The sequence below is a fragment of the Toxotes jaculatrix genome, chromosome 13 (genome assembly GCF_017976425.1).
Source record: "Toxotes jaculatrix isolate fToxJac2 chromosome 13, fToxJac2.pri, whole genome shotgun sequence".
Taxonomy (NCBI): Eukaryota; Metazoa; Chordata; class Actinopteri; family Toxotidae; genus Toxotes; species Toxotes jaculatrix.
The window spans coordinates 5,540,966-5,565,063 of record NC_054406.1 but is presented as its reverse complement, the minus strand read 5'-3'; the positions used below and the strand labels follow the sequence as shown (position 1 = coordinate 5,565,063).

The 24,098-nt window shown below is 38.8% G+C and overlaps 5 protein-coding genes across 11 annotated transcripts in view; 3 read left to right on the top strand and 2 right to left on the bottom strand.

Moving 5' to 3' along the window:
* Positions 1 to 1,651, top strand: part of LOC121191639 (exostosin-1c) — a 117,914-nt gene extending 116,263 nt beyond the window's left edge. For all 6 annotated transcript variants that reach the window (XM_041052897.1, XM_041052895.1, XM_041052891.1 and 3 more), the window contains 2 exons: positions 384 to 555; positions 662 to 1,651. In XM_041052897.1, coding sequence (XP_040908831.1) covers positions 384 to 555; positions 662 to 847 — 358 coding nt within the window. In that variant the 3' untranslated portion in view covers positions 848 to 1,651. The remainder of the gene's footprint in view (positions 1 to 383; positions 556 to 661) is intronic.
* An 805-nt stretch (positions 1,652 to 2,456) lies between these two features.
* zgc:114119 (uncharacterized protein LOC619273 homolog) lies at positions 2,457 to 7,140 on the bottom strand. Of its 2 annotated transcripts, none has more exons than XM_041052902.1 (5): positions 7,082 to 7,140; positions 5,644 to 5,880; positions 4,353 to 4,511; positions 4,032 to 4,121; positions 2,457 to 3,142 (listed from the first exon to the last, which is right to left on the bottom strand). In XM_041052902.1, exons 2-5 carry the CDS (start codon positions 5,866 to 5,868, stop codon positions 3,047 to 3,049), a joined length of 570 nt encoding a protein of 189 aa, XP_040908836.1. In that variant the 5' UTR covers positions 5,869 to 5,880; positions 7,082 to 7,140; the 3' UTR covers positions 2,457 to 3,046. The 2 variants fall into 2 exon arrangements, with proteins under 2 accessions (XP_040908836.1, XP_040908835.1); XM_041052901.1 differs by having other exon boundaries at positions 6,961 to 7,131.
* A 2,648-nt stretch (positions 7,141 to 9,788) lies between these two features.
* Positions 9,789 to 12,499, top strand: LOC121192143 (bypass of stop codon protein 1-like). Its single transcript, XM_041053716.1, has 2 exons — positions 9,789 to 9,907; positions 11,571 to 12,499. Exons 1-2 carry the CDS (start codon positions 9,842 to 9,844, stop codon positions 12,000 to 12,002), a joined length of 498 nt encoding a protein of 165 aa, XP_040909650.1. The 5' UTR covers positions 9,789 to 9,841; the 3' UTR covers positions 12,003 to 12,499.
* A 784-nt stretch (positions 12,500 to 13,283) lies between these two features.
* LOC121192226 (hybrid signal transduction protein dokA-like) lies at positions 13,284 to 14,478 on the top strand. The gene is made up of 2 exons (XM_041053813.1): positions 13,284 to 13,461; positions 13,798 to 14,478. The coding sequence occupies exons 1-2, from the start codon at positions 13,402 to 13,404 to the stop codon at positions 14,062 to 14,064; spliced, it is 327 nt and encodes a 108-aa protein (XP_040909747.1). The 5' UTR covers positions 13,284 to 13,401; the 3' UTR covers positions 14,065 to 14,478.
* Positions 14,479 to 18,649: 4,171 nt separating this feature from the next.
* anxa14 (annexin A14) lies at positions 18,650 to 23,241 on the bottom strand. Its single transcript, XM_041054131.1, has 13 exons — positions 23,075 to 23,241; positions 22,652 to 22,691; positions 22,118 to 22,214; positions 21,881 to 21,969; positions 20,803 to 20,916; positions 20,585 to 20,675; positions 20,379 to 20,458; positions 20,089 to 20,127; positions 19,632 to 19,722; positions 19,415 to 19,510; positions 19,266 to 19,321; positions 18,921 to 19,028; positions 18,650 to 18,818 (listed from the first exon to the last, which is right to left on the bottom strand). Exons 2-13 carry the CDS (start codon positions 22,676 to 22,678, stop codon positions 18,759 to 18,761), a joined length of 948 nt encoding a protein of 315 aa, XP_040910065.1. The 5' UTR covers positions 22,679 to 22,691; positions 23,075 to 23,241; the 3' UTR covers positions 18,650 to 18,758.
* Between the last annotated feature and the right edge of the window lie 857 nt (positions 23,242 to 24,098).

Here is a 24,098-nt window from a genome sequence, read left to right as displayed (position 1 = left end):
AATGTATATTGATTTTAGATGTCACCGGGCCACCTCTGAAAACACCATATCAGTGTTAAGGAGGTAGAACTTGGGCACTGTAATAGACTATAAGTTAAACTCTGACAGTAATATCAACATGATGTTAAAAGAATATATGATTTGTGTTTGAGAAAGCTGAAAGCTACACATTGACAGGTTTCTGATGTCCCGATAAAACTTTCATTTTAATTTATCAGTTGGTTTCCCTCTCTTGCTGTAAAACAGACAAATGTACTTAAAAGTGTTGTAAACGTCTGCACCACAATCAACAGAAATCGAAGAATATGATGAATAACCTATCCACTTTTTCATGTTTTAATAAGAGTGCATGCGCCTCTATAACAATTTCACCTGTCCCACAGGTACTACCACTACCTGTTCTCCCACTACCTGCCCCAATCTCTGCGGACTCTGGTGGATCGCACCTCCAACTGTGAGGACATCCTGATGAACTTCCTGGTCTCTGCTGTAACTCGCCTGCCGCCAATCAAAGTGGCTCAAAGGAAACAGTACAAAGAGCTGCCCAGTCCACAGGTAGATGGCCATTAGTCTTACTCACTTTAGTCTGTGGCTGCCAGTAACTCAAATGTCAGCACAGGACTGGATACTTAACAACAGTGTCTTTGTTTTTTTCTCCCAGGGTACGAAGAGCATCCCCTGGGCAAACCCAGAGCACTTCAACCAGAGGCAGGAGTGTGTCAACGCCTTTGCCAACTGGTTTGGCTACATGCCTCTGGTTCACTCTCAATTTCGCTTGGACCCTGTGCTCTTCAAAGATCAAGTGTCTGTCCTACGCAAGAAGTACAAAGATCTGGAGAGGGCGTGAAAAGTGACAGAAAAGTCTGGGGAGCATGGGAGGTCTGGTCTAGTGGCCTTTTGGACTGACACTTTGGACCAATCACTGGTGGACGATCGAGAAGTGGTTCTCAAGGACTGTCTGGGATGTGGACAAAGTACAATCATCAGACAGACCCTGGTGGACTGTCCTGGACAAGATACATATAAATATTAAGAGAAAAGGGCCTATAAAGTTTCAAATGAGCTTCAAATGATTCTCCCACCTCCGTGTGTCTGATAGGACAGTGGAGGAGGAAATTCAGGGGCCTTGAAAGAGTCCCTGTTATTGGGCCTCTCATTGAAAAAGGACAATCTCGATTGGACAGCAAATAAAGCAACACGTGTGAACACTTCTGATGTCAGTGCTACTGCCGTGACAATAAGAAGGGAACGGTTATCTCATGCCAGAAGCACCCAAGGGACTGGTATTGGTGCCATGCACTCCGGCTGTCTCAACGTTACCGTGCAGGGACTGTTGCCAAGGAAACCGATCATTTCACATCAAAATGCTTACTGTAAAACCAATAAAATGATTTGTAAATGCAAACTCTGGCGTGGTGCTGCAGGCCATTCTCTTACTTGACACACACCCTCTATGAAGTGTCAGAAAACAGAGAAAAATGTCTGTCACCAAGGTAACAGTTTCAAATTGCTGTTGTCCGACCAATTGTCCAAAATCCATTGCAGAACACATTTCAGTTTTACTTGCAACTAAGTGTTCTACTGCTTTATATTACCACAGTTCATCGGCTCCGTTCATATTGTGTAAACATATGCAGCTGAGACAAGCACATTTTCCTATCCGATGAGTACACTGATAATTTATGGCATGTAGCGTGCCCTTGCTTGCACAGTTCAAATCCTTGGTCTTTTTTTTTTTTTTACAAGTAATTTCAACGGCGAAACCTTTCTGGGAAGAATGAATTATTCTGAACACAATTACAACAATCACAAGTGCTCAACTACACATCCGCTGTGCTTTTGTGACTATGGGATACATGTGGCCTCTGATGCCTTGTTGTAGTGAAGTAGCACTACAGAGGTAAGCTGTTGGTGTGTAAACAAGGATAAACACAAAGGGTCAGGGTCAGAATATGCATCATTATGTGTAGGTGGACATGCTTTGAAGTACTTACATATCGTCTCACTTGTGAAGGAGAGCATGCATTCCCCACATCAGCCCTCAGGGTTGGAACTGCCACAACGGAGCACATCCTGCAAAGTCTGAGTGTGCCAGTCCTGTATTTAGAGGCAGGGCTTTAAAGTATATGTTCAGAAATTCAGTTTTAAAAAAAAGTTTATTTTATACAAAACAGAATGGACCCAGTAGGCCTACCTTTTGTCCCACTGTTTACAAAAATAAATTCACAGGCAAGCAAGTCTCAACACCCTCAGGGTAAACAGGTGTGCTGTCTAGCACTCAAGAAGCTAATCTCATTAAGCACATGCACACACACACACATTTACGTACAAAGCACCTGAGATACATAGCTGCCAAGGGGCTAATTTGAATTTTGAACCCATAGTGTTTTTACAACCGGCGGAGTATAATACGGGCAAATTGTTCCTATTGTAAACACAGTCATCAGATCAGCTTCTGTGCTTTCTACAAGAATTACCTGCAGTGAATTCAAGCCTGTCTGGTGCTGAGTCAACACCTGGGGGCAAAACACCATGAATACGGTGTTTTAAGAAAACTTTTTTTTTTGTTTTTACCTGAGGCATTACAGGTTTCAACTCATTATTTAAAAAGTATGAAAACAGCAGTCCATAACTCATTTGAATAAACACAGACAACTTTTGCAGAGCATTTTGCAATCACAAAAGAGGTTGCCTTGTACAAAAAAAAAAACAGAACAATTCTTGGAGTTGGAGTGTTTCAGGTTGAAACAAGCTTATTTTTTTCTTTTTAGCTTTCAGCTAAGCCTCATCCTAACTCATGAATAGTTTTCCTCTCAACGGCTTCAATATAACAGATAACAAAAGAAGGTATTAGGTGTAGTTGTGAGTAATGAGTCAGTTTCAGTGACAAAGTGACAACACAAAGGAGGTGCACCGAAAGTGGAAGGTCCCATATCCAAAATCCAACAGAAATTCCCTTATGTCACCTGGTGTTTGCCGTTATGCAGTCTGTATGGCTGTGGAGGGACTCATCTCTTAAACAAAGTGTGGCTCTAACGGAGAGTTATCATTTCCTGAGCGTCAGCATGGCATTGACGTCCCACAGCAGGTTCCTCATCTGATCCATCAGAACTTTCATTTCCTGGTTCTTCTGGCGTACCTTCTGCAGGTGAAACACAAGACATATGGCATTCATTAGTCAAACTCTCTAATGCTAAGCTATGGCTCTTTTGAGCCATAGCTTTCCCTCTAATCAGGAGAGAACCAAGTTTACTCCCTGTTAACAGAATGTCTTAATCAATAATTGAGATTGAGATTGATTATAACTGCTAGGATTTTAACTGGCTTGGCACTGATGTTTTTAGTAAAACAAACAAGCTTAGCAGCCTCAGGTAAAATTTTCCTCTGTCTGGCTACTGGCTGCCTGGTGGCAATTTCCTAACTTGCCTGAAAACCTTATCCCACTAGAATACTGAGTCTAATGTTTACAAAGACAACAAACAAAAGAAAAGCAACACACTGAATTTGGAAATGTACTTAAGCTGCAAATGATGTGGGATTTGGCACATGCCACTGCACCAAGCAGCCACTTTGGCCTATGTCAGTACTGCCACCTAGAGGCTCTGGAAGATGATTTTTTTTTTTTTTTAATAGTGAGATATGCTCCATTCAGTACAACCCAGGTATGACTGCTCCCTCTTTTTGGTAATTTAAACCCTTTTTGATAAAAAATAAGAGGAATGAGAATTTTTCTCAAAGCCTGTTCTGAATTTTAATATAAAAAAAATGTCACCCTGAGCTGCCACCGCACCAAAGACATACTGAGGTTATTTAACAGGTGGCAGAAGTGCAGGACCTTTGTGCTTGATCCAGTGGCTCTGAAAAATGTCTGGGACTATAAAGAATATAACACCAATGAAAAAAAAAACAGCTGAAAAATGATCAACTGACAACACCACACTCCTACCTTGATGCAACAACATCAATATATTATATACATGGCTAACCTCTCAAAAAACACAATAATTACCAGACAGAAAACAGAAACGCACCTCTAGAACTTGTTTTCTCTCCTGGTTGACAGCAGGACTGCAGGGCTCCACTCTGACAGAAACCAGCTCCTCTCCAACATATGGCACAAGCTGAAGACACAGAATACATACAAAGAAGTTGGTCTCCCCTTGTTAAAATGCATCGGTTTTTGATACATAACAAAGGACAGACAAAATAGAAGTCCATTTTCAGCAAAAGCTTCCTCTTCTGTGTTATAATACATGGTCATCATAGAATCCTAAAAAGCTGAATAATTCAGAACGAAAGGTTTTTTTACATGAAACTGATATCTAAGCAGAAATTGAGGGCTTCCTCTTAACCTCTGCTGGCCCCTCCTGCAGGTCAGAGGTCATCTCCACACAGCGTTCGTACAGGAGCCGAAGCTTTCGGAAGAGGAGGGCAAGCTGTCGTAGGTGTTCCTGGAGCTTCCCAAAGCGATCCTGATACATTGCCTGGCTCTGAGTCACACCATTAGGAAGCTACATCAAAGACACACAACATCTCTCATCAGTTAAAGTGTTGTTTACATTTGGATCAGATGGTTCAGATGGCAGATAAAGACTAGTTTGTGGGCAGGAGATATTCTAAGTATACATCTTTACTCCCAAGTTCCTGTAAAGTAAAAGTTGATACTTAAGACTTGATGTTTTTGTAGTTTTGTGTGGTAGTTGTATTGATATTAATATGTGGATGACGACTTCAAGCCTGGGCAAAAGGCCGCCAACACAAGGCCAAGGTCTTGATTTGGCTCCTTTCCGCTTAGAGTTTTCAGTTTAAAAAAAAAAAAAAAAAAAGAAAGAAGTCACTCCGTTTAATGGACAAGGACAAGCTGGAAGAAGTCAGTGATACACTGAGAGACACAGTGAGAGACAATCAGAGACACAGATCAGGTGAAGATGGAAGGATGAGTAAGACAGATGCTGACAAGCATGCCAAGCAGATACGCCAGAAAGAAAGACAGGACAAATGCAGACTGACAGAGGACAGAGGAACCCTGTAACCTCAAAAAACACCAGTCATTCAGTTCATGTCCACACACACAAGAGTGTAAAAAACACATCATAATATTCTGTTTTCTAACTACTCCTAATAACTATTGTAAGAATCTCAGAAAACAAATTAAGACATTTTATAAACAAATATTGTGATCTATGATAACAGTAAAGAATTGGTAAGCAATTCTAATATTCTGGCCTGCGCATCTATGTAGACAGATGTGGACAAAGCTATTGTTAACTGATTGATCAACTATTTGATAACTCAATCAGTAGAAAATTAAGTAACTTTAATAATTAAAAAGTTTTAATTTAACATCATTGAAAAGTCCTAGATGTGCTAAAAGTCCGAGTTTTTAATGTCAATACTTCCATGGTAACAAGTTGATATTGAACAAGTGTTCAATAGCGTGCAGTCCATTACAACAGCAACACTAAAAGCCAGGACACATATTACAAATGCTGGGAATTATGAACAGGATTTGGTCGCGACAACTGATCAGATCTTATAGCCCTGTTCCAGCTTGGCCAATAAGGTCAGCATCACACATTTTCTTTGTTAAAAACGCTGTCTACAGCTAGCTGACAGTCTAAAACACATAGCCACGTCCATTACCTGAGTAGCTCGTGTAATCTGGAAGATCTCCATGGTGCGAGTAACAATGTCCTGGACTGTCTCCTGTCCAATCCGACAGAGGAACACTGGGGAGATCTCTCTCAGGGCTCCCTGGGGGGGCATGGGCTGCTGACCCTGGGCTGCAGCAGCACTGGGGGGCAGGTGGGGCTGCTGCTGAGGGGGCATCCCTGCCATCCCAGGCTTCTGAGGTAAAGAAGCTGCCATCACAACACAAATCTGTGGGAAAGGGATGCAACCGAGATAAGTACATGAAGGTGATAGCTTGATAAAGAGCCTAAATATGTTGCCACCCCATGACTACAAATGTTACGTGCTGCTTATGTCTCGCTTGTTAACATTCGATGGTGAAGAAAGCATTTATTAAATAAAGTATCCTTTACTGAGGTAAAAGAACTAATACCAGTCTGTAAAAAATACACCATTACAAGTAAAGGTCCAGCATATTATTCACGTAAAATTATGTAAGTAAAACTACCATAATGTACTTAAGATCTCAAAAGTAAAAGTACTCAATGTAGAAAAATGGCCAGTGATCCCTGAGATCGAAGTGGCACCTTTACAGTTCCAGCCCTGCAGACCTCAAAATTACTACAAGCAAACCGGAATTTTAAACAATTAATAAGAAAGCCGGCAAATCCTCAAGCTCGAGAATCTGGAACCATGAAACATTTGACAATTTTACCCAAAAAATTAAGTAAAAACAATTATTTTAATAAATTCCCACTAATCGATTAATGGTTTCAACTCTGGAGGGTAGTTAAATCTGTGACAAAGCATCATATTTTATAAGCTCCTCAAATGTTTTGTATGTAAAATCTTCCGTAAATCGGTAAAGTAACAAATAGCTAAAGCTTTCAATTGTAGTGGAGTCAAACGTCCAGTATGTAGCGAGGTACAAGTATAAAGTGGCATGAAGAGAAAATACTCAAGTGCAAATACCTCAAAGTTGTGCTTAAGTACAGTACTTGAGTAAATGTACTTACGTTACATTCCACCACTGTTAACAGTTAACGTTAGCCACTCAGTATAGACTACAAGAGTTTCATGGCAATATAACATATACCACACTCTATCTACGGTACATTAACTGTGCTTCTTAACAAAATCTACAAGGCCACATTTTTAACTCTTGTACACGCTAAAGTTAAGATACTAAAGAAAACGTTTTGAATGACTCGGAGACATGCTAATCTTTGCAGCTAACCAGGCTAGTCTACACAATGCAGAACTATACAGAGGGAAGCTAGTTAGTTAGCCGCTAGCTAGCGAACTAGCGAGTGCGAGAAAACCGCTTACCTAATACAACAACGTCCTTTGGCTTAATGCTGCCCAAATGTCCCCTGCTTGCGCAAGCCCTTGCTCCCTTGCTACAAACAACGTTTGCTTATTGATTATTTTAAATAAGACATAATGAAACCTTTCCGCCGATCTGTTTCAGAAAGCTCCGCGCGTTGTTGTTTTCATGACGTCACATCCGGGAAGAGAAAGACACCATTCCCACCAGCAGATGGAGACGCCCAGTTTGTGTGAGTGGTGAATACCAGCCGTTCAACAGCACAACTAACTGATGATCAGCGATGGAGGAAGTATTCAGATCATTTTCATGAGGCAAAAATAGCACAGCCTCAGTGTAAAAATACTCCATCATAAGTAAAAGTCCTGCATTCACAAGTTTACTTAAGGAAAAGAACAGAAGTGTGGTCGGCAAATATCATTGTTAAATGTTATGCAGTAGAAAAGTTAGATTGCTTATACACAAAAAGTTCAAAGCACTGTAATTACAATTACACTGATTTCAAGTACTTTACTGGGGATTTTTCTGTAAACATTTTTAGGATAGTTCCATTTACCAGGGCCCACCAAGGTATCTTTACAAACAACCAAAACTACTGTTTGGTAGAGTAAACCTGAGCAAACAGTTAAATCAAGCCTGCAGGCAATAATAAACTTTTTGGGGTTGAATGAAGGTCATACAAGTGAGATTTTTTTCCCTTCATCATTTGTCATTCACGTGCTGCTTTGTTTTCTTTACTTGTTAAATCAAAGCTGACTTTTTCCATTGTTAACATAGGATCAAAGGTTGAGCACACAGTGACAGGCTGGAAGTTATAAGGAAGTGCATTTTGTTTTTTCATGTGGTTTGGATTTGTGTTTAAAGGGGTTAGTAAAATTACCACAGATATCACCATTTGATAAAATGAAACAGCAATAAAGTTTCGTTTTGAAATCCATACCTTTTCAGGAAAAAAAATGTTTGTATTTTAATGTTATTCCAGGAGAGAATGGATCAAATTCTGCCATGTGCAAAAAAAACTGGCAAGTACAGAAAAAAAAACAAAAACTGAAACCTGAGCCATTTTACTACCTAACACTGACTGTTTTTCATGTATCATCCATTGTTCATTCTTTTAACAATGCACTCCAAAGATTTGTAATTTTGAGTTTATATGAACTTGAATGTCTTTCTGAGCATCAAATGAAATGTTTACTAGACCCCTCCTCCTTCTAATTCCATTCTCTCATCTTTATGGTTGACGTCTGTGTACCTGCCAAGGCAATAAAACACTACTTAGTGCAATCAGTAACTCTCATCAGATAGAACACGTCAAACAAAAGGGACCATGAAGCAGCAAGATGAGCAAGCTTGCCATGGCCCTTCAGACATTAATTTGGAGGCCATTATACAAACAAAAATGTATAATGCACACACACACACACACACACACACACACACACACACACACACACACACACACACACACACACACACACACACACACACACACACATCTGTTACAGTAGTGTCCAGTAGCTCTGATGACACGGAACACGGTTATCTGACAGACATTAAAATGCCAGATACCAGGAAATATTCAGCACAGTGATAACACAGCACAAAGGACTGGCTGTGATCTCATGGTCACCAGAGCAGCTCGTAACAGGAACAAGTTTGTTTCCCCCTCCGTCCTTGAGATTGTATGATGATGATGAGAGAAAACTGAGTATGTGTTATGGTTTATGTGCTTTAATAAAGTCAATAAAATGGCCCCAGTTTGTCTGTACGTATACAGACTTTTTTGCTTCATATATAATGTGGGTTGCATTTGTGTCTTAACTTTGAAGTAGCTTATGAACACAGAGTACTGGTGAGAGTTGGCTAACTTAGCACTTAAAGCCTTTCTGTCACACCCTTCCCTCTGTCATCTTTAACCTAATAAAATCAATATGAGTAGGATTGTCTGTTTACTTTTCTCTAAAAATATACTGGTCAAGGTTTTATGGGAAAATACACTGGATCAAACAAAGGTAAAATCTGTTGTGGATTTCGCTTGAAAGTGAAACTCTGCTAAGCTTAAAACTGGAAAAGCTTGCATCCAATGAAACATTTTATGCCAAACTATACCAAAATGTTATTATTATTTCATACATAAGTCCACAGAGACTATCACATCATTGCTTTGTTTCATACAAAGTGATAAGATGCCAGTTTTACCTCAAGTGTTTGCACAAACTTGATATCAAAACTTAAATATCACAGGGGTGCATTCCTTTCTGCTTGATTCAGTTATTCCAACAGCTCCTTTAGCAGCAAGTCAACAGGCAAGGTGAAATCAAACGTGTCTTATTCACCAAATTTTAATCACAATAACATTCTCTGTGGTGGAAAAATATTAAAGTAAGCAAAGCAGAATTCTTGTGTTATCAGTGTAACCCTGGAAATCTCCACTGATGGTTTTCTGTGGTTACATTCCATTTTTGGGTGAATTACCTTATCATATCACTTAAATTTTCCATAGCTGACTTTCTTGCCTTGAGTTTCTTCCTTATTAATCTCCTGGGTTGACCCATATGGCATTTGGCATGAGGGGAAAACAAAGTGAAACCCTAGCTTTAGAAAGGAAATTCAGTTTGACAAAATACTGAATGTCTTTTCTGCACCAGCCTTTCCTCATGCCATAGTTCTGATTTACACATCACACACGTAACATAAGTGCTCTCTTTTAGCATTATTAATGCAGGTCAGGTTGGAAGTGCGCAATGATTTTTTTTTCTGCTCAGCACTCCCTCACAACTATCAGTTATCAGCATCAGTGTTACGGAGATCTGGCAGACATAAAAGGACAGACAGAAAGGTGGAGGCAGTCATAAAGTACGAGGGGCATAACTGAAAATCAAGATGAAGAAAACAGGGATGCTTGTTCTCTGCGTCTGTGTGACCTTCATGTTACTGGGCAGAACTAAGGTAAGGGACACTTCAGAAACTTGGTGGAAGACATAATATAAGTGACCTGAGTTTGTGTCCACATTCAGAAGCCTGTGATGGACCACTGAACACCAAACAGTTTAGCCTCTCAGAATAATAGACACTGGCTGAACACCTGATTTTTCTGGATTTTGAACACAGCTGCCTTTTGTTTTTCTAGTTTAAGTGTGGTTGCATTCAAATTAGCCAGAGGTAAATGAAACATTTAAATGCATCTCAAGCTCTAGGCAAATGGAGCTAAACAGAAAAAAAAGCTCACATTCTGACTTCTGACTGGATTGTATTTACTACCGAAGACAAAAAATCACAATCACTCTCTTGCAAAGAATTAACATGTAACCAAGAGAAGAATAAAAATAAGAATTTTCTGTTGAAACATAAAATTAATGCTCAAAACAGTAACCACCGCGAGGTCTGTTTAGTTTTATAACATGATCTTTCCCAGCAGATAGAGTTTGCCATGGTATTTGCTATTTGTTTTTTAAGGGCCACACTTCCACATTTCTTCTTGACCTATGAATTAGTTACTGGTTTTGTAATTTTGTGTGGTTTTTATTTTCTTTTATCTATTCTTTTATCTAATAGTTTTTCTGCACAAATGTCGATTTTTGTTTGTCATTAGATTTCATGAACCTTTCGCACCATTGCCTCTGAAAACTGAGTGTTACCAAACTTGTAATGTTAAATTATTATTTCATTTGTTCCATCTGCGTAACGATGACCAAGAAATCTATTTATAGTTCCTCCACTGTCACAGTTCTGTGAAACTGAATATGTTAAACCTACTTTATTTTGTCAGCTCTCACTAATCCCTTCTTTTGCTGGTGGCAGCTACTCTGCGTCAGCCACTGCAGCGCTCCCATTTCAAGCTAAACTAGATACCTCTCAGGAAGAATAAAGCACAGGTCCGGTCTAGAGGGGATATGGGGAAATACAACAAATGCACTTATACAGTAGGCAGCCAGGGGACAATTATATAACACAGAGAGTGCAGGGCCAACATGTACTGCACGTCTCAACCACAGGAACATGCAAAGTGCCATTAATGTCTTCATGCCTCATGTATTCAGATGAAGCAGCAGGTGTCTGACCTTTGAATCGTGTGGCTACAAATGATTTGTCACCAGCACAGAGACTCACTGTGCTATGGGAAGGCTTTATCTATGGCACAGATTGAAAGCATGATACAGACAGGAAATGCACATAGTATAAAGTGGTGTTGAGTGAAGGAAAGAACAGAGAGTAGAAAGAGAATTAAGCCCCGTGACAAGTGCTGCAGACTGGAATATGATTTTATCTGCTCATTAAGTTATCTTTTCATATAATTATGATATTATGCCTGGTACTATCATCTGTTTCTTCTTTGAGTTTTTAATATTGTTCATGATGTTATATCTTTGTTTCTTAAAGGGTTGGTTCAATCAAATTACGTGTTATCTCACTCCTTGTGGTATCTAGCCATGCAAAAAGTTCTGGTTTTATTTACCCAGGTTTAAATATGTCTGTGATCAACTAAACTAAAAATACCTTGACTCCACCTCCTGGCACGGAGGTACCAAGAATATTGTCTTAATTTACATATAATCTGACTCTGAACTGATCACATCTCTTCTGCAATCCAAACTCTTGTTTTATTTTACAGGCAGAAAACACAACAGTTTATAACTTCACCACAGATATGACAAATACAACAGTGACAAGCAACTGCACCACATCAGCTCATGCCACTCAGCCTACAGTGACCACACTACTGCCCACCAACAGCGCTCCCAGCGCAACCCTCAGAACCAGCAATCCTGCAACCACAAGCCCATCTTCCACCTCCTCCACCGTTACTGTCTTCTCACAGTCCTCAGCTACCAATGCTTCATCACAGCAGCCCACAATGTCCTCTGCAACAACTCATAGCTCTGGATCCACAACATCCACCACTCAGCATTCTCCAGGTGTGACTACTAGCACTTCAACAACTTCAGCTACCACACTCAAAGGAGGGTCTACGCCTTTGTTCGGGTGCCACGGTCAAATGCTGGTGCCTGTCATCTCCCTTCTGATCTACAGCGCACAGAGTTGAAAGTGTACAACCGAGGGACTCTGCGGTGCACTTCCAAGAACTTTTCTCCTTAAATCCATAAATCATTTTATATATTAATGGAGAAAAGTCACAGATTCACTTTTCCTCACTAAAAATGTTTGATTTCTGACTCTGGGAACCTCTTATTTGATGGCTATCACACTTGTAGCATACTAATGCTGTGAAGTGCTTTGTTTGCACTGAGCTCTTTTCTGATTTTAACTGCGACTCACAATCTCTGTAAATGATGTATTAGCCCATGATTGTAATGTTAAAACTATGTTTCACTCAATGCCAAATAGTGCACATAAAATTTCTCTGGATTTTGCAGCAAATAAATCTGAAATTTAACTGCCAATGGACTCTAAATGTATTCTTCAAAGAAAAAAAAAAGCAAAAAACAAACATATTAGCAACTGGGAGGGAAATGGTGGGAACATTCAATAGAACTAGATTAATCCTACAAGAACCTCAGTTCTACTTAAAGTGATGGGAATGGTAGACAGCTGCCACCTCTTTTGCATTTTGGCTTTGATATTAAAAATAAATTCCATTTTATTCAAACATCACATTCAAATTTAGGATGTTTGTTTGAACCACCTTTAATGTTTCGTTTCGTTTCGTTTCACTGCAATGACTCTGCCAGCAATGTCTATTTGTTTAACTTTTACAGAATGTGGAATATAATGAGAAAATTGTTTAGGTAAAATATAGTTTTCAGGGTGTCATGTTGTTGTTGTTTTGAAACTAAAGGGATAATTAAAAACTAATTCAACCTGGAATTATTGTACAACTGAATATCTGACAAATTTAAAACAACAGAGAACTGGTCATAATGAAAGCTGTCTTGTCTCTTTAAATTGAAGGTAATTGGTGAATTTTTCCATTCGAGTTTGATAAATTTGCCTAACCACGCAGTTTGAGAACCCAGGGTGTGGTCTAAATGCAATAACAGGTGTATGAACCAATGCACAATTACAGAACTCTGAATTCAGACGTATAATTGTAGGTTAACTGTACTTTCATCTGATTTAATGTAATAATCCTCAGAGTAACATTCTGAAGCACTTTCCTGAACAAAGACATCTTACATAGGGCACCTCTCGTATCCATATCTGGATCGATTTCACTTGGCTTAGTGTGGGGTTTTGCATTTGTGGTTCATCACTGGGGTGGAGACTGAGGCCAGACTTCCTGAAAGAAAACAGGTATCAGGTGAATAATCTGAATGCCTTATAAAAGGCCAGCTTGTGAGAGAAGACATTTTACAAAACCAAGACTCTTAGCACGAATACTGAAGTGTATGATCTAAACCTACGGGCCTAAACCTTAAGGACGGTTTGACAAATTATCTCCGGCTTTCCGTTTTTCTTAAAGAGGAAAACCTCTTTCATCCAGTATGAGAATCCTTGTCCTGGGGCTGTCTTCACTGGCGCTGCTGGGATTTGTCTACACAGAGGTAAAACTGTTCTTCACTGGATCTAAAGTAGACAGACAGGGAGATGTACACAAAGCCAGAAAAAAATGGTTAATCAGTGGTACAAACAGAAAGAAAGATTAATGTTCTACCAAAAATGTTCTAATAAAAATAAAATTCACTTAAATAAGTGAATTTTTATTAAACATTATTTAATATCCTGCAGGTTTATTTATGTTTTTTCAAATTAATGCCAGTTTTGAAAATTTAAAAACATGCTTTGGGAGCATTTTTACAGTGTAATACCAAATATTGTGCTCTGTACCATGAATTACAAAATCATGTTATATCATGTATTTCTATGTCTGACTCTCACAGACATCAAGTGGTAACACCACATCGATGGCAAATAATGACACCTCCAGTACAACCTTGACATCCAATTACAGCACCACTAATAACAACAACCACACAGGAACCAATTACACCAGTACCCAGATGTCCATGACCAGCATGACGACTGCAAACAGCCCCACGACGACAAGTTCCATGACCACCACGACAACAAAGAATGGACAGAGCAACGTCTTAACCTCTGTCAGCCTGCTGTTTGGATCTTTTGTTCTTCAAGCACTTTGGCAGTGAGTGCCCTCTTGAGGTTCAGAGCTGAAGTGAGCCTCAAATTTCAACACTGTTTGCAAATCTGAGCTTACTTTAGAATGCTAGGTGTAGAGGAAAACTATTTTCACTTCTTTGTGTCAAACAAAACTGTGGTTTATGAGATTATGAACCGTTAATCAAATGACAGTGACAGAGTCAGCCTACTAATTAACAGACGACAGCTTAGAGAGATGTGAATCAGATCCTGCGTAGATGTGTGAAGCAAAAAGCAGCAGCCCATGAATCACAGTGAGTTTAAGCATGTTTGCTTAAACTAATCACTGCTGCCTGATCTGTATTTTTGAGGGTGAAATATCCTGAATCACATTTACACTTTGTACATCCTTGAAGGCCTGCGAAATTATTTATTTAATCAAATACATATTATATATATATATATATATATATATATATATATATATATATATATATATATATATATATATATATATATATATATATATATATAACTATGATATAAAACAGATATAAATTAATGATTACATTGTAATTTCTATCTGTAGACTTGTCATGCTGTATAGTAGTTGTGTTAACCTTTAGAACAACTTTTTTGTGTGTGTATTAGTGTTATTGTTTGTACATAGCAACTACAAGTGGTAGTATGAATGTTTGCTTTATCTTGATACAACTCAAAACAAATAAATATCAAATCAACAGAATGTTACCAACATGTACCAGCCTTTGTTTTTCCAATATTACATTTTCAAAATTTAAAAAAAAAAAAAAAAAATCAAAAATATTTTTTCTTTTCCATGTTGCACTTTTTTTTTTTTAAATAAAGAGAGTAAAGACTAACCTTCAAAATACGATATGGATGACGGATATCCTCCCTCTGTGGTGTCGAACAGGTTTTTGCTAGCACGGCACACTACAGACAGTAGTCAGTCAAGGTGTTGCATTGTGTGATCATGTTTGAGGAAAAGGGGCACAGAGATAGAGTCTATTCAACAGGGAGGCTCCACACAACCTTTTGTTGTACTACAGAATAAGGAAAAGTTGACATTAATACTGAGCCAACACCCTAATACTGGACAACACCTAATCTTTATTATCTTTTATACATGACAGATTACATCTTCAGGTTATAAAACACAGGATGGTAGAATGGCCTTTTAAGTCCGTGGAAGAAGAACAGGATAGAAGTGTGAAATAGAAAATGAATGACTTGTCAGTGAGTTAGCAGGTGCAGTGACAAAGATGGTATCACTAAATCACAAAAGCTTTGTCTATGCTATCATTAGCTAAGCAAAGGTGGAAAAAAGTAAAATAAAAGGACAGAAATACAAGGACAAAAACACTTCAGTACACCTCTGACTCTGATTCCTGGTAATAAAACAATAAAAGCAGGAGCATCACAATTTGGTATGAAAAGCAATAAGAGTTAATAAAGAAGAAAAAAAGTATGACATGGTTGAAATTACTTGCAAACATGGTGATATGTTGATCTGGTGATTTTTAAAAATTAAAGTAATGTTAAAGACATTATTATATAAGTAAACAATAAGCCAATGTAACAAACTAAGGTCATTCTTGATTTCATTGTCTGAAAATTCAAACAATACGGCTTGTGATGCTTTGAAAAGGTTTTATTGGCACTTTCTGTCAGGTGTAAACTAATAAACCATAAAGAGATGCTTAAGGTTTCTCTGTTGCAAAGTTTTTACTCTGACCAAAACCCGTTCAAGGTCAGGGTTTCAGGATGTTTTTGAGAATTAAAATGACCTTCATCCTGTGACTCAAGCTCACACTAGGACATAATATTCTGGCCCATTTTTTTTTACCAGCATGTCAATCATTCACCTGGAGGAACAAGACTAAATGATCAAGATTCTCTTTAAAATGGCTACATTGGTACAGGTAAGTTTGAGGAAATGCCATATACATTTATTAAAGTTAAAGATTAAACTAGGTGTCAACATCACAGTGAGGAAGTAGGATATTTTCCGTCAATGCTAAGGCCATAAAAAATAAGATATATTAAATATGCATTGTTTCCCAAATAATTGAAGGTGTTCTAAAATACACAGCAAGTATGAATTTGAGAAAGATGGGCATAGACTGAAGGGAAGTCCTTCTTCCTCACAACTAATAACCGACCAGTGTCACGAAAACTGTGAAGATGACTGTGTATTTGATTACTTTTAACTATATTATTTTTGTTAACAGGAAACAAAGTGTCATCATGCACGGCAGTTATTATTCCAAAGTGCAAAGGTAAGAGATCCATAAGAGCTCAGTTGCGCAAACGAGGATGCCCTCCACACTCACATGCACGTCTCATACAAAACTCCTCAACCAAGCACCTGGATCCAGGGTTAGGTCATACCGTTAGTCATAAATTCACACCTACCCCTCCCAACACACGATAGCTGTGTATAAAAGCGAGAACAAAAAAGTTCCACTCAGTCTCCCAGAAGGAAGTTGACGGGGTTTCCACAGAAGAACCATCACAGCCTTAGAGAACACTTTCTTCTGTGCTTAACGTTTTCAGTAACATCCCTGGTGCATCACTGCCTCCTCTAGGCTCTCCACCATGAAGATACTGACTCTGGAATTTTACACGCTGGCTCTGCTGACATTAGTACAGGTAACTACTCCTAATCTTTGTGGTTTAATCAGTGTGGTTGAGTCCCACTGACTTCCCTCGTTGTCCTGAAAAGGTCAGATAAGTTTTTCATGCAATTTAACAGGCCTTGTACTGTCATCAAATCTTGTATTTCATATCTTTTCAGTTTTTTTTTATCATGGTATCACAGTTTTATATTCCCATAATAGTTATAGAAAAATGCTTATTGTAACTGTTGCGTAATTATTTATATTTTCAGTTTAAAAAAAAATTAAGGATCAGTTTTAAAACTGTTCAAACTAGCTGTTATAACCTCATTAGTTTGGATTCATTTGCTAGTAAGGGACTTTGTTCATTTTTCCACATTAGTGCAGTATTAGCCAGCAAGGCAGTTTCAGCAATACTGTATTTTTGGAACTGAATTTACACTGACTGATTTTATTTGTTACTTCTTCTGCTGCCACGACACTTGGACCAAACACCAAACCTGCACCTGCCAACGTTTCTATGAATGGAACAACTACTGCTAAGAATTTGCCAGCAACCAACTCTATGACATCCCCTAACACCATAGCAAGTGATACGACCAACCAAACATCCACAGCTCCATCTACTTTCCCAGCCACTGACATATCTGCGACCACTGCTACAACTGCTGCCCAAACCACCTCTGCAAAAGGTACGATCACCCCCATGGAAACAACTACATCTAATTTCCCAATCACCGACATATCTGCAACCACTGCTACAACTGTTGCCCAAACCACCACTACAAAAGGTACGATCACCCCCATGGAAACAGCTACATCTATTTCTCCAACCACTACCATTAACATGTCTGCGACCACCACTACAACAGTTGCCCAAACCACCACTACAAAAGGTATGATCACCTCTACGCCAACAACTATGTCTACTTCCCCAACCCCTAACATTTCTGGGAGCACTGCTACAACTGTTGCCCAAACCACCACTGCAAATGCCACAACAACTACTGCCCCAAACTCCACTACAACCATGTCTGCGACTACCACTGCAACCAGTGTCTCAACCACCGCAACAAATGCTACGACCACCTCTCCCACCATCGATACAACAATGACAATATCAACCAGCCAAAACACCAACGTGCCAAATGGAGGCTCAGGAGTCAAAGCTTCTCTGCTGTTTTCTCTAGTGCCATTGTTGCTCTACAGGCTCTGCCCTTGAACTGTGGGTAGCAAAACTCGCCTGAAGGAAAAATCTCTTGTTCTTCAATGTTTTAATGTTCCTGAGAGTCAGTGAAAGTTAACTTAAGTACTCCTATGAAGGGACTGATGGATTGAGGAAAATCTATTTATCTATGTTAAACATTAGCAGTTGCTCTTAAACTAACAATTTGTATTTATGAACTTAAGGTATTTGTAAAATGTGTTACAAGGAACATTCTCTGTAGTGTAATGGATCTGAACTCTGTGTGGCACATGGAGTCACTCATTATTGAAAAGTGACGTGATGACCAAGGCAACTAATATGGGTACTAATGTAGGTGGGAGGTGACACTGCTATTTCAGTGTTTGACAGTCTAAAGGCTGGGAGCAACTCATGCTAGACAGTTAGCTAATAGTGACATATAAACTTTTGAACTGTGAGTATTTACTCTTTATGTATACACATTATTTAATTGGATATTAACATTAAATCTAAAATTCCAACATTAATGAAAAACACAAATGATATTCTAATATTAAATTATTAAAATAAATCGTGCCTTTGTTTTTCTGTTTATAAGATCCATTCGGGAAAAAAAAATACTGTATGTAGATAAAACATCAGGATGAAGAGGAAGTATTGGATTAGATATTCAAATACAAACAAATACCCAAAGTGCACTCATAAAATATCCAACATAACTTCCTTGTTACACTTAGCTGCATGTATTTGTTTAAGTTTTTGAAACAACGATATGCAAAGCAGGCAATTAAATGAGATTCCAAAAAAAAGTTGCAATAGAGCATTAAGTTTATTTTTGCACAACCATAGACTGATGCACGGGGGCAAAGAACTATATAAATGAATGAAAATGGAGCAACTCAAAATTTGTAGCTGTTGTTTAATCTTCAGATCGACAGATGGCCAGCAGAGCCTGTAGATGCTCTCCTTTGAACTGTTTCTGTTGGAAAAAGACAAGGTTTACATATAAAAATGTCTATACTTTTCCTTTGAAAGAAGTGAAAATGCTGTATTCATGACAATATTATGCATATGAACACACCTGTAGAGCAGTGTAAAGAGATGTGCCTGTTAATTTAAGGTAGGCAACTCGGATGCACAGCAGATCTTCCTCAGAGTGAGACACCATAATCCCCTGCACTAGCGATGTCTGTGAGAGGGAAATGTTTTGTGTGAGAACTGTTGTGTATTTAACAATGTGAGACACTCAGAAGATTTCCTTTACATGTAAAAGTTGTCATGAAAACAATGCCTGGAGTAATGAGGCAAAATGAATGAATGGATGAATAAAAGTTCAGTTGCTCCGTTCATCAGTTTGATCATCATACCATACTTTAACAATGAAGCGGCAGATAAAACGAAACAGTTAATGATCACAGTATCTTACCTTCATGGTAGATAGTCTTTTAGCGAGGTAGACATCGGGGCTTTGAATGCACTGCACTGTCATGACACAGTTATCAAGAAATGTCCATCACTGATTAACATGCACAGTGTGTACCAGTTACTGTAAACACAATCTCAAACAATATTTACCTAAAACTTTCAACCCCAGTCGGATGTCTCCCGAGAATCGTTTCTCCACAACCTCATCCACCATCTGTCCAATCTCCAGCTCCAGTCCCATCAACACTGTCAGTGATATGCAAGGTCAGGGGAATGAACATGTTCATATCTAAAACACTGATGTCTTTCAAAATCACTGAAACTAATATGAAATAACTATGTAAGAAAAATATAGTTATAGTCTAACCTTTATTAAGATGGTCTGAGTCTCTCGAGGTCAGTATGTCAATCCATGGTCCTGCATCGGCTTTTTTCCCATTTATTGACGCAGAGAGAGACTGGAAGAATTAAAACAGGAAGACACAGTCAGAAAATCTGAAATCTCCGTCAACTCTGGCTTACAACCACTACATGCTCCATGCAAGGGCTGCAAGTGTATTATGCCATAAATCTGTCTAAATGGGCTTCCTTGGAGCCATTCTGAGTTTAGGAACCAAAAAATACTGAAAAAAAGGTGAAATTACTTCTTCCTTAGAAATCCTATCCTAGAAATAGCAGTATACCCATGTCTGATACAGTGCCGCTAAAAATGAGTGATGTGGTCTCTTATTGCAAACTTTAGATAGATCTTCTTGTGCCAGAATGCAAGTAATACCCCTTATTATATCCCATTTATGCATTAACAAAAATGTGGAAAACAATACCTCAATATCTCTTTGAACCACACCAGCAACATCTTCTTTCTGTTGAGAGAGAGGAATGAAAAAATATTTAATTGCAATTTCAAGGTCATATCTAAATGTAATAAAATATTAAAAATCAATCAATCTTCAGATAAAGGTGTCACTGTATTTCACACTGAAGATAAATTGGGTTAACAATATGAATGGTGGGGGAACAAGGCCCACTGTCGGAGCTTTACTGTAGCTTTGAGGTCAGTTGTTTTAGTTATGATGTAAAAAGTGAGGGCAGAGGAAGTAAATACTGAAATTACATTCAGCAAAGCCACCACAAGCTTAGCAAAGTCTCCACTGGTTTCTCCTTTCAGTTCCTTCTCCAGGTCCTTCTTGTACACTGAAAAGGGACAAACAAAAAATAAAGCAAATGCCAGAATACAAGAGATTATGTATCGGGGGTTTAAATGTCCACAACAATCAATTCAATCAAAAATTTGAGGGAAGGCAAGGAAATGTGATTTACATTGTTTGTATGTGGCACTGATTTCTTGAAGCTGCTTTCCAGATCGTGTACACAGGATCTCCATGAGTGTTTCCTCATCTGTGCCTAAACCCTGCACACACACAAGCACATACATACTGTATATACAGCAAATCCAGGGATATATAACAGACAGGAGGCGTAAAATCCCTGCCCAAGCCCCCCAAAGCATGTATACAAACACACAAACGCCCACTCACCGCCATGGCCTGTTGCAGGCGGTGAGCCTCAAACTGCTGAGGGGACATCAGCAGTTCCAGCAGTAGAACCTCCAGATCTCCAGCCAGAGCTTTCTTCACAGCAGATGCCAGGTCCTGGGACACCAGAGAGTAAGATGTTTTCTCATATTCTAGATATTGTGCCAGGTTGTCTCTGTACGCACTGTACAAACAGTAGATGTATGCAGATACAAGAAATACTAATCTTGTTTTCATATAGAAGAACGCTTCAAACATAGCTGAACCAGCATTCTGCTGTAAAATAGTGCTTGTGGTGTATTAACCTGCAGGTATCCATAGCCACATTACTTGCTCCAGCTGAGCTAAACAGACCTAGCTAAGATTTTAACAACAACAGACAAAGCTGATGACAACTTCTACACCACTGCTCTTTTTGCCTGTGGAAAGCGGCCATGGTGTAAGCCCAATAAAAGCACAGGAATCTAATATCTACCAATGTGGAGCTGCGTTCTTTGCCTCTGGTTATGTTTTTTAATATCAGGTCTTTTATCATCATGTGAATATTTTACACCACCACCATGTATGCATATACTTTATTTTTTTGTTAAAATACAATATTCAATGACTTGTAATTGAGCTTCAGCAAAAATCTGCACAAACACTAATACCAAAAAAATTGCTTGACTTGAGAGAATAATAGAAACATTTCTGACATTGTGAAAATATGGGCCTGCCAGACATAACCACCTTCTTGTGTGAATGAGAATAAAAGAAAGAAAAGGATTAAAAATCTGCTAAATGTATAATTAATAACATAACATTCTAATAACTCAAGTTCTCCGTACACCTATGACTCACTGTTACACTGGTTGCATTAAGTGTATATTGCTAAACTCCTCTAAACAAAGGTGTGTTCAAACCCTTTAAATAATATTTGATCGGCAAACACATGGAAACTACAGATGAGCAAACAGACAGTTGTCAATTGCCACATACACAGTATTATCAGTGAGTTTCACAGTTTAGATTCTGAATGCTGTTTCAGAGGCTTTTCCATTTTTATAAAGTGCCATTATAAACATTTCATTTGTTTCTTTACCTTGTGTGTCATCTCTTCAAAGGCACGGTCGATCACTTGTCTCTGAGCGTTGTTCCGATTGGTTAGGATACTCACCAGGGTCACCGCATCTGAGCCAAGTACACAATGTTTGCTTTTCAGTTATGATACAATACTGAGCAGTTAACACTGGGGCGAGGAATGTTAAGAGGCAAAAGAAAAGCAGAATTATGTACACATTTATCCTGCCTTTCAAAACCAGCTTTACTCTACTAGTACCTTTCTTCTCCAGCGCTGCTTGGATATCCGAAACATCATTCTCAGGATGGAAATTGGAGAAGGGTCGCACCGTTCCAAGGGTACCCCAACACATATCCTATGAGATAAATAGGGTGACAGATAAATATATTATGCAAAGGTGGACACAGATCCTGACAGTGGCCACAGACCCTCTGTCATTCTATCAAAAGTATGACAAGAAAAGAAACAATGTGATGACGGGCTTACAGATGTACCATGAATGAGTCAACACAGGAAGAGCAAAGATACAAGTCAGTTTTCATCACTCTTGAATTTAAAGAATCTCAAATATTCTATACTCCTGCAGTAACTAGTGGGGAGATGGATGGCAAAGTAGTAGGCTGGAAAAACAACCTACTACTCCATGGCCGGAGGCATGAGGTGCATAGTGACTTTTGTAGATAAGGTCAGAATGCAGAGAATCAGAGCACAGCCTGATTATGTTATCTACAAATGTGATATCTGAGTAAACAGAGTTATAATACAATGATAGGACAGGAAAAGTCTACTCACGTAGGATTTGAAATACTCAGGGTCCATGGTTTAGTTTTACCTACAACAAAGAATGTGAGGAAATTAAAATGGTTCATACCATTTATCTGGATTAATTCAGAAACATGCAGTAAATGACATTAATCCACACAGGCAGGTGGGTCTAGTATAAAAACAAAATTTCACCTATCTGGTGGAGTAGATAGTAGGGAAGCGAAAAGTTACACTGAATTTGGATTTTTGTTCAATCATCAATCAATCAGTTAATGACAGTTTATTCATAGAACCAATAGTTTTGTGTTTACCTATAAACAGTGTTTACCTAGTGTTTACCTATAAACACTTGAGGAGACTACATTCCAAAACAAAAACCTGACAGAATAACACACGTTCAACATTTTCTTACAATGTCTTTAAAAGATTGCTTATTTTACTTAGTCCTACCTGTAACAGAATCCTGGCAGCTGTAGAAAGGTGTGGAGGTGGTGGAGTTTCTTTTACAGCCTCCTGTAATCAGTACTGTACTGTGCCTCAATCCCACACTCACTATGCCACACCTGCTCCCACTAGAGCCACCTGACTGCCTATCAAACATCTGACCAATCACTGTCCACTATCTTCACACCTACAACAAACACCATTGGTCTATATAATTTCCATGACAACCCACTGGTAAAATACTAACATTCCTAGGCAATGAGGAATCCAGACAGTCAGGTTTGTTTACAGGTGACCTTTGTTGTGACTTGATCATAGGCCGTAGATTCTGTGGCTGATTTGGCCAAAAAGTAAATGATCAGTGAGGAATTATTGTTGTGTCAGACCAGACAATTTGTCCCCTTCCCTGAAGAATGTGAAGGACTGAGGTTTTCAGGTTACGGCTTTTCCACTTTACAGCTTTTCACTAAGACGGGGCAGATATCTGATAAACAAACCCACCAGGCAACATACCAGTCATCTCTGTAAGCAAATGAGGGCGGAACTTTGGTTTCAAGGTAAAACAGATCTTCCAAAGACCGGTGTGCTCATGTATAACCTGATGGTCTTTTGACTCCAACAACTGAAAATTAAATTAAATTGTGTCACAAGAAATAACAAGGGGCCTTTTCAGATCCCACATTCCTGGCTGCCAGTGATAACAATCTGATACTCCTAAACTCTTTCTGCCCTTTTCCCTCAGTCCTGACAGAAAGACAGAGAGCAGACAAAATACACACACTGAAATAAACATGTTTATAAAATCATTTCATATAGAAAACACAGGGCTACCTGAGCATGATGAACCCACTGAATAAATGTATTCCTCTCAATGATTTAATCTATCCAATCCTCCGTGCTGCTCAGCTTCTACCTGCTGTTCATCTGCAGAGCACAGAGAAATATGAGACCTGTGTGGTTATTACAAACAAAGCTGATCTACAGCAAGCTCTTTCAGCTCTCAGCTGAATTAAGGTTAGCTATGCTCAAC

Coding starts and splice junctions, on each gene's coding strand:
- LOC121192143 (XM_041053716.1), top strand. CDS start 9,842: ATGAAGAAAACAGGGATGCTTGTTCTCTGCGTCTGTGTGACCTTCATG. Junction 9,908..11,570: donor TGTTACTGGGCAGAACTAAG/GTAAGGGACACT, acceptor TTTATTTTACAG/GCAGAAAACACAACAGTTTA.
- anxa14 (XM_041054131.1), bottom strand. CDS start 22,678: ATGGACCCTGAGTATTTCAAATCCTAC. Junction 20,676..20,802: donor GCCTGCAACAGGCCATGGCG/GTGAGTGGGCGT, acceptor GTGTGTGTGCAG/GGTTTAGGCACAGATGAGGA. Junction 19,511..19,631: donor CTCAGACCATCTTAATAAAG/GTTAGACTATAA, acceptor TATCACTGACAG/TGTTGATGGGACTGGAGCTG.
- zgc:114119 (XM_041052902.1), bottom strand. CDS start 5,868: ATGGCAGCTTCTTTACCTCAGAAGCCTGGGATGGCAGGGATGCCCCCT. Junction 4,512..5,643: donor AGATTACACGAGCTACTCAG/GTAATGGACGTG, acceptor TCTTTGATGTAG/CTTCCTAATGGTGTGACTCA. Junction 4,122..4,352: donor TGCAGGAGGGGCCAGCAGAG/GTTAAGAGGAAG, acceptor CTGTGTCTTCAG/CTTGTGCCATATGTTGGAGA.
- LOC121192226 (XM_041053813.1), top strand. CDS start 13,402: ATGAGAATCCTTGTCCTGGGGCTGTCTTCACTGGCGCTGCTGGGATTT. Junction 13,462..13,797: donor TGGGATTTGTCTACACAGAG/GTAAAACTGTTC, acceptor TGACTCTCACAG/ACATCAAGTGGTAACACCAC.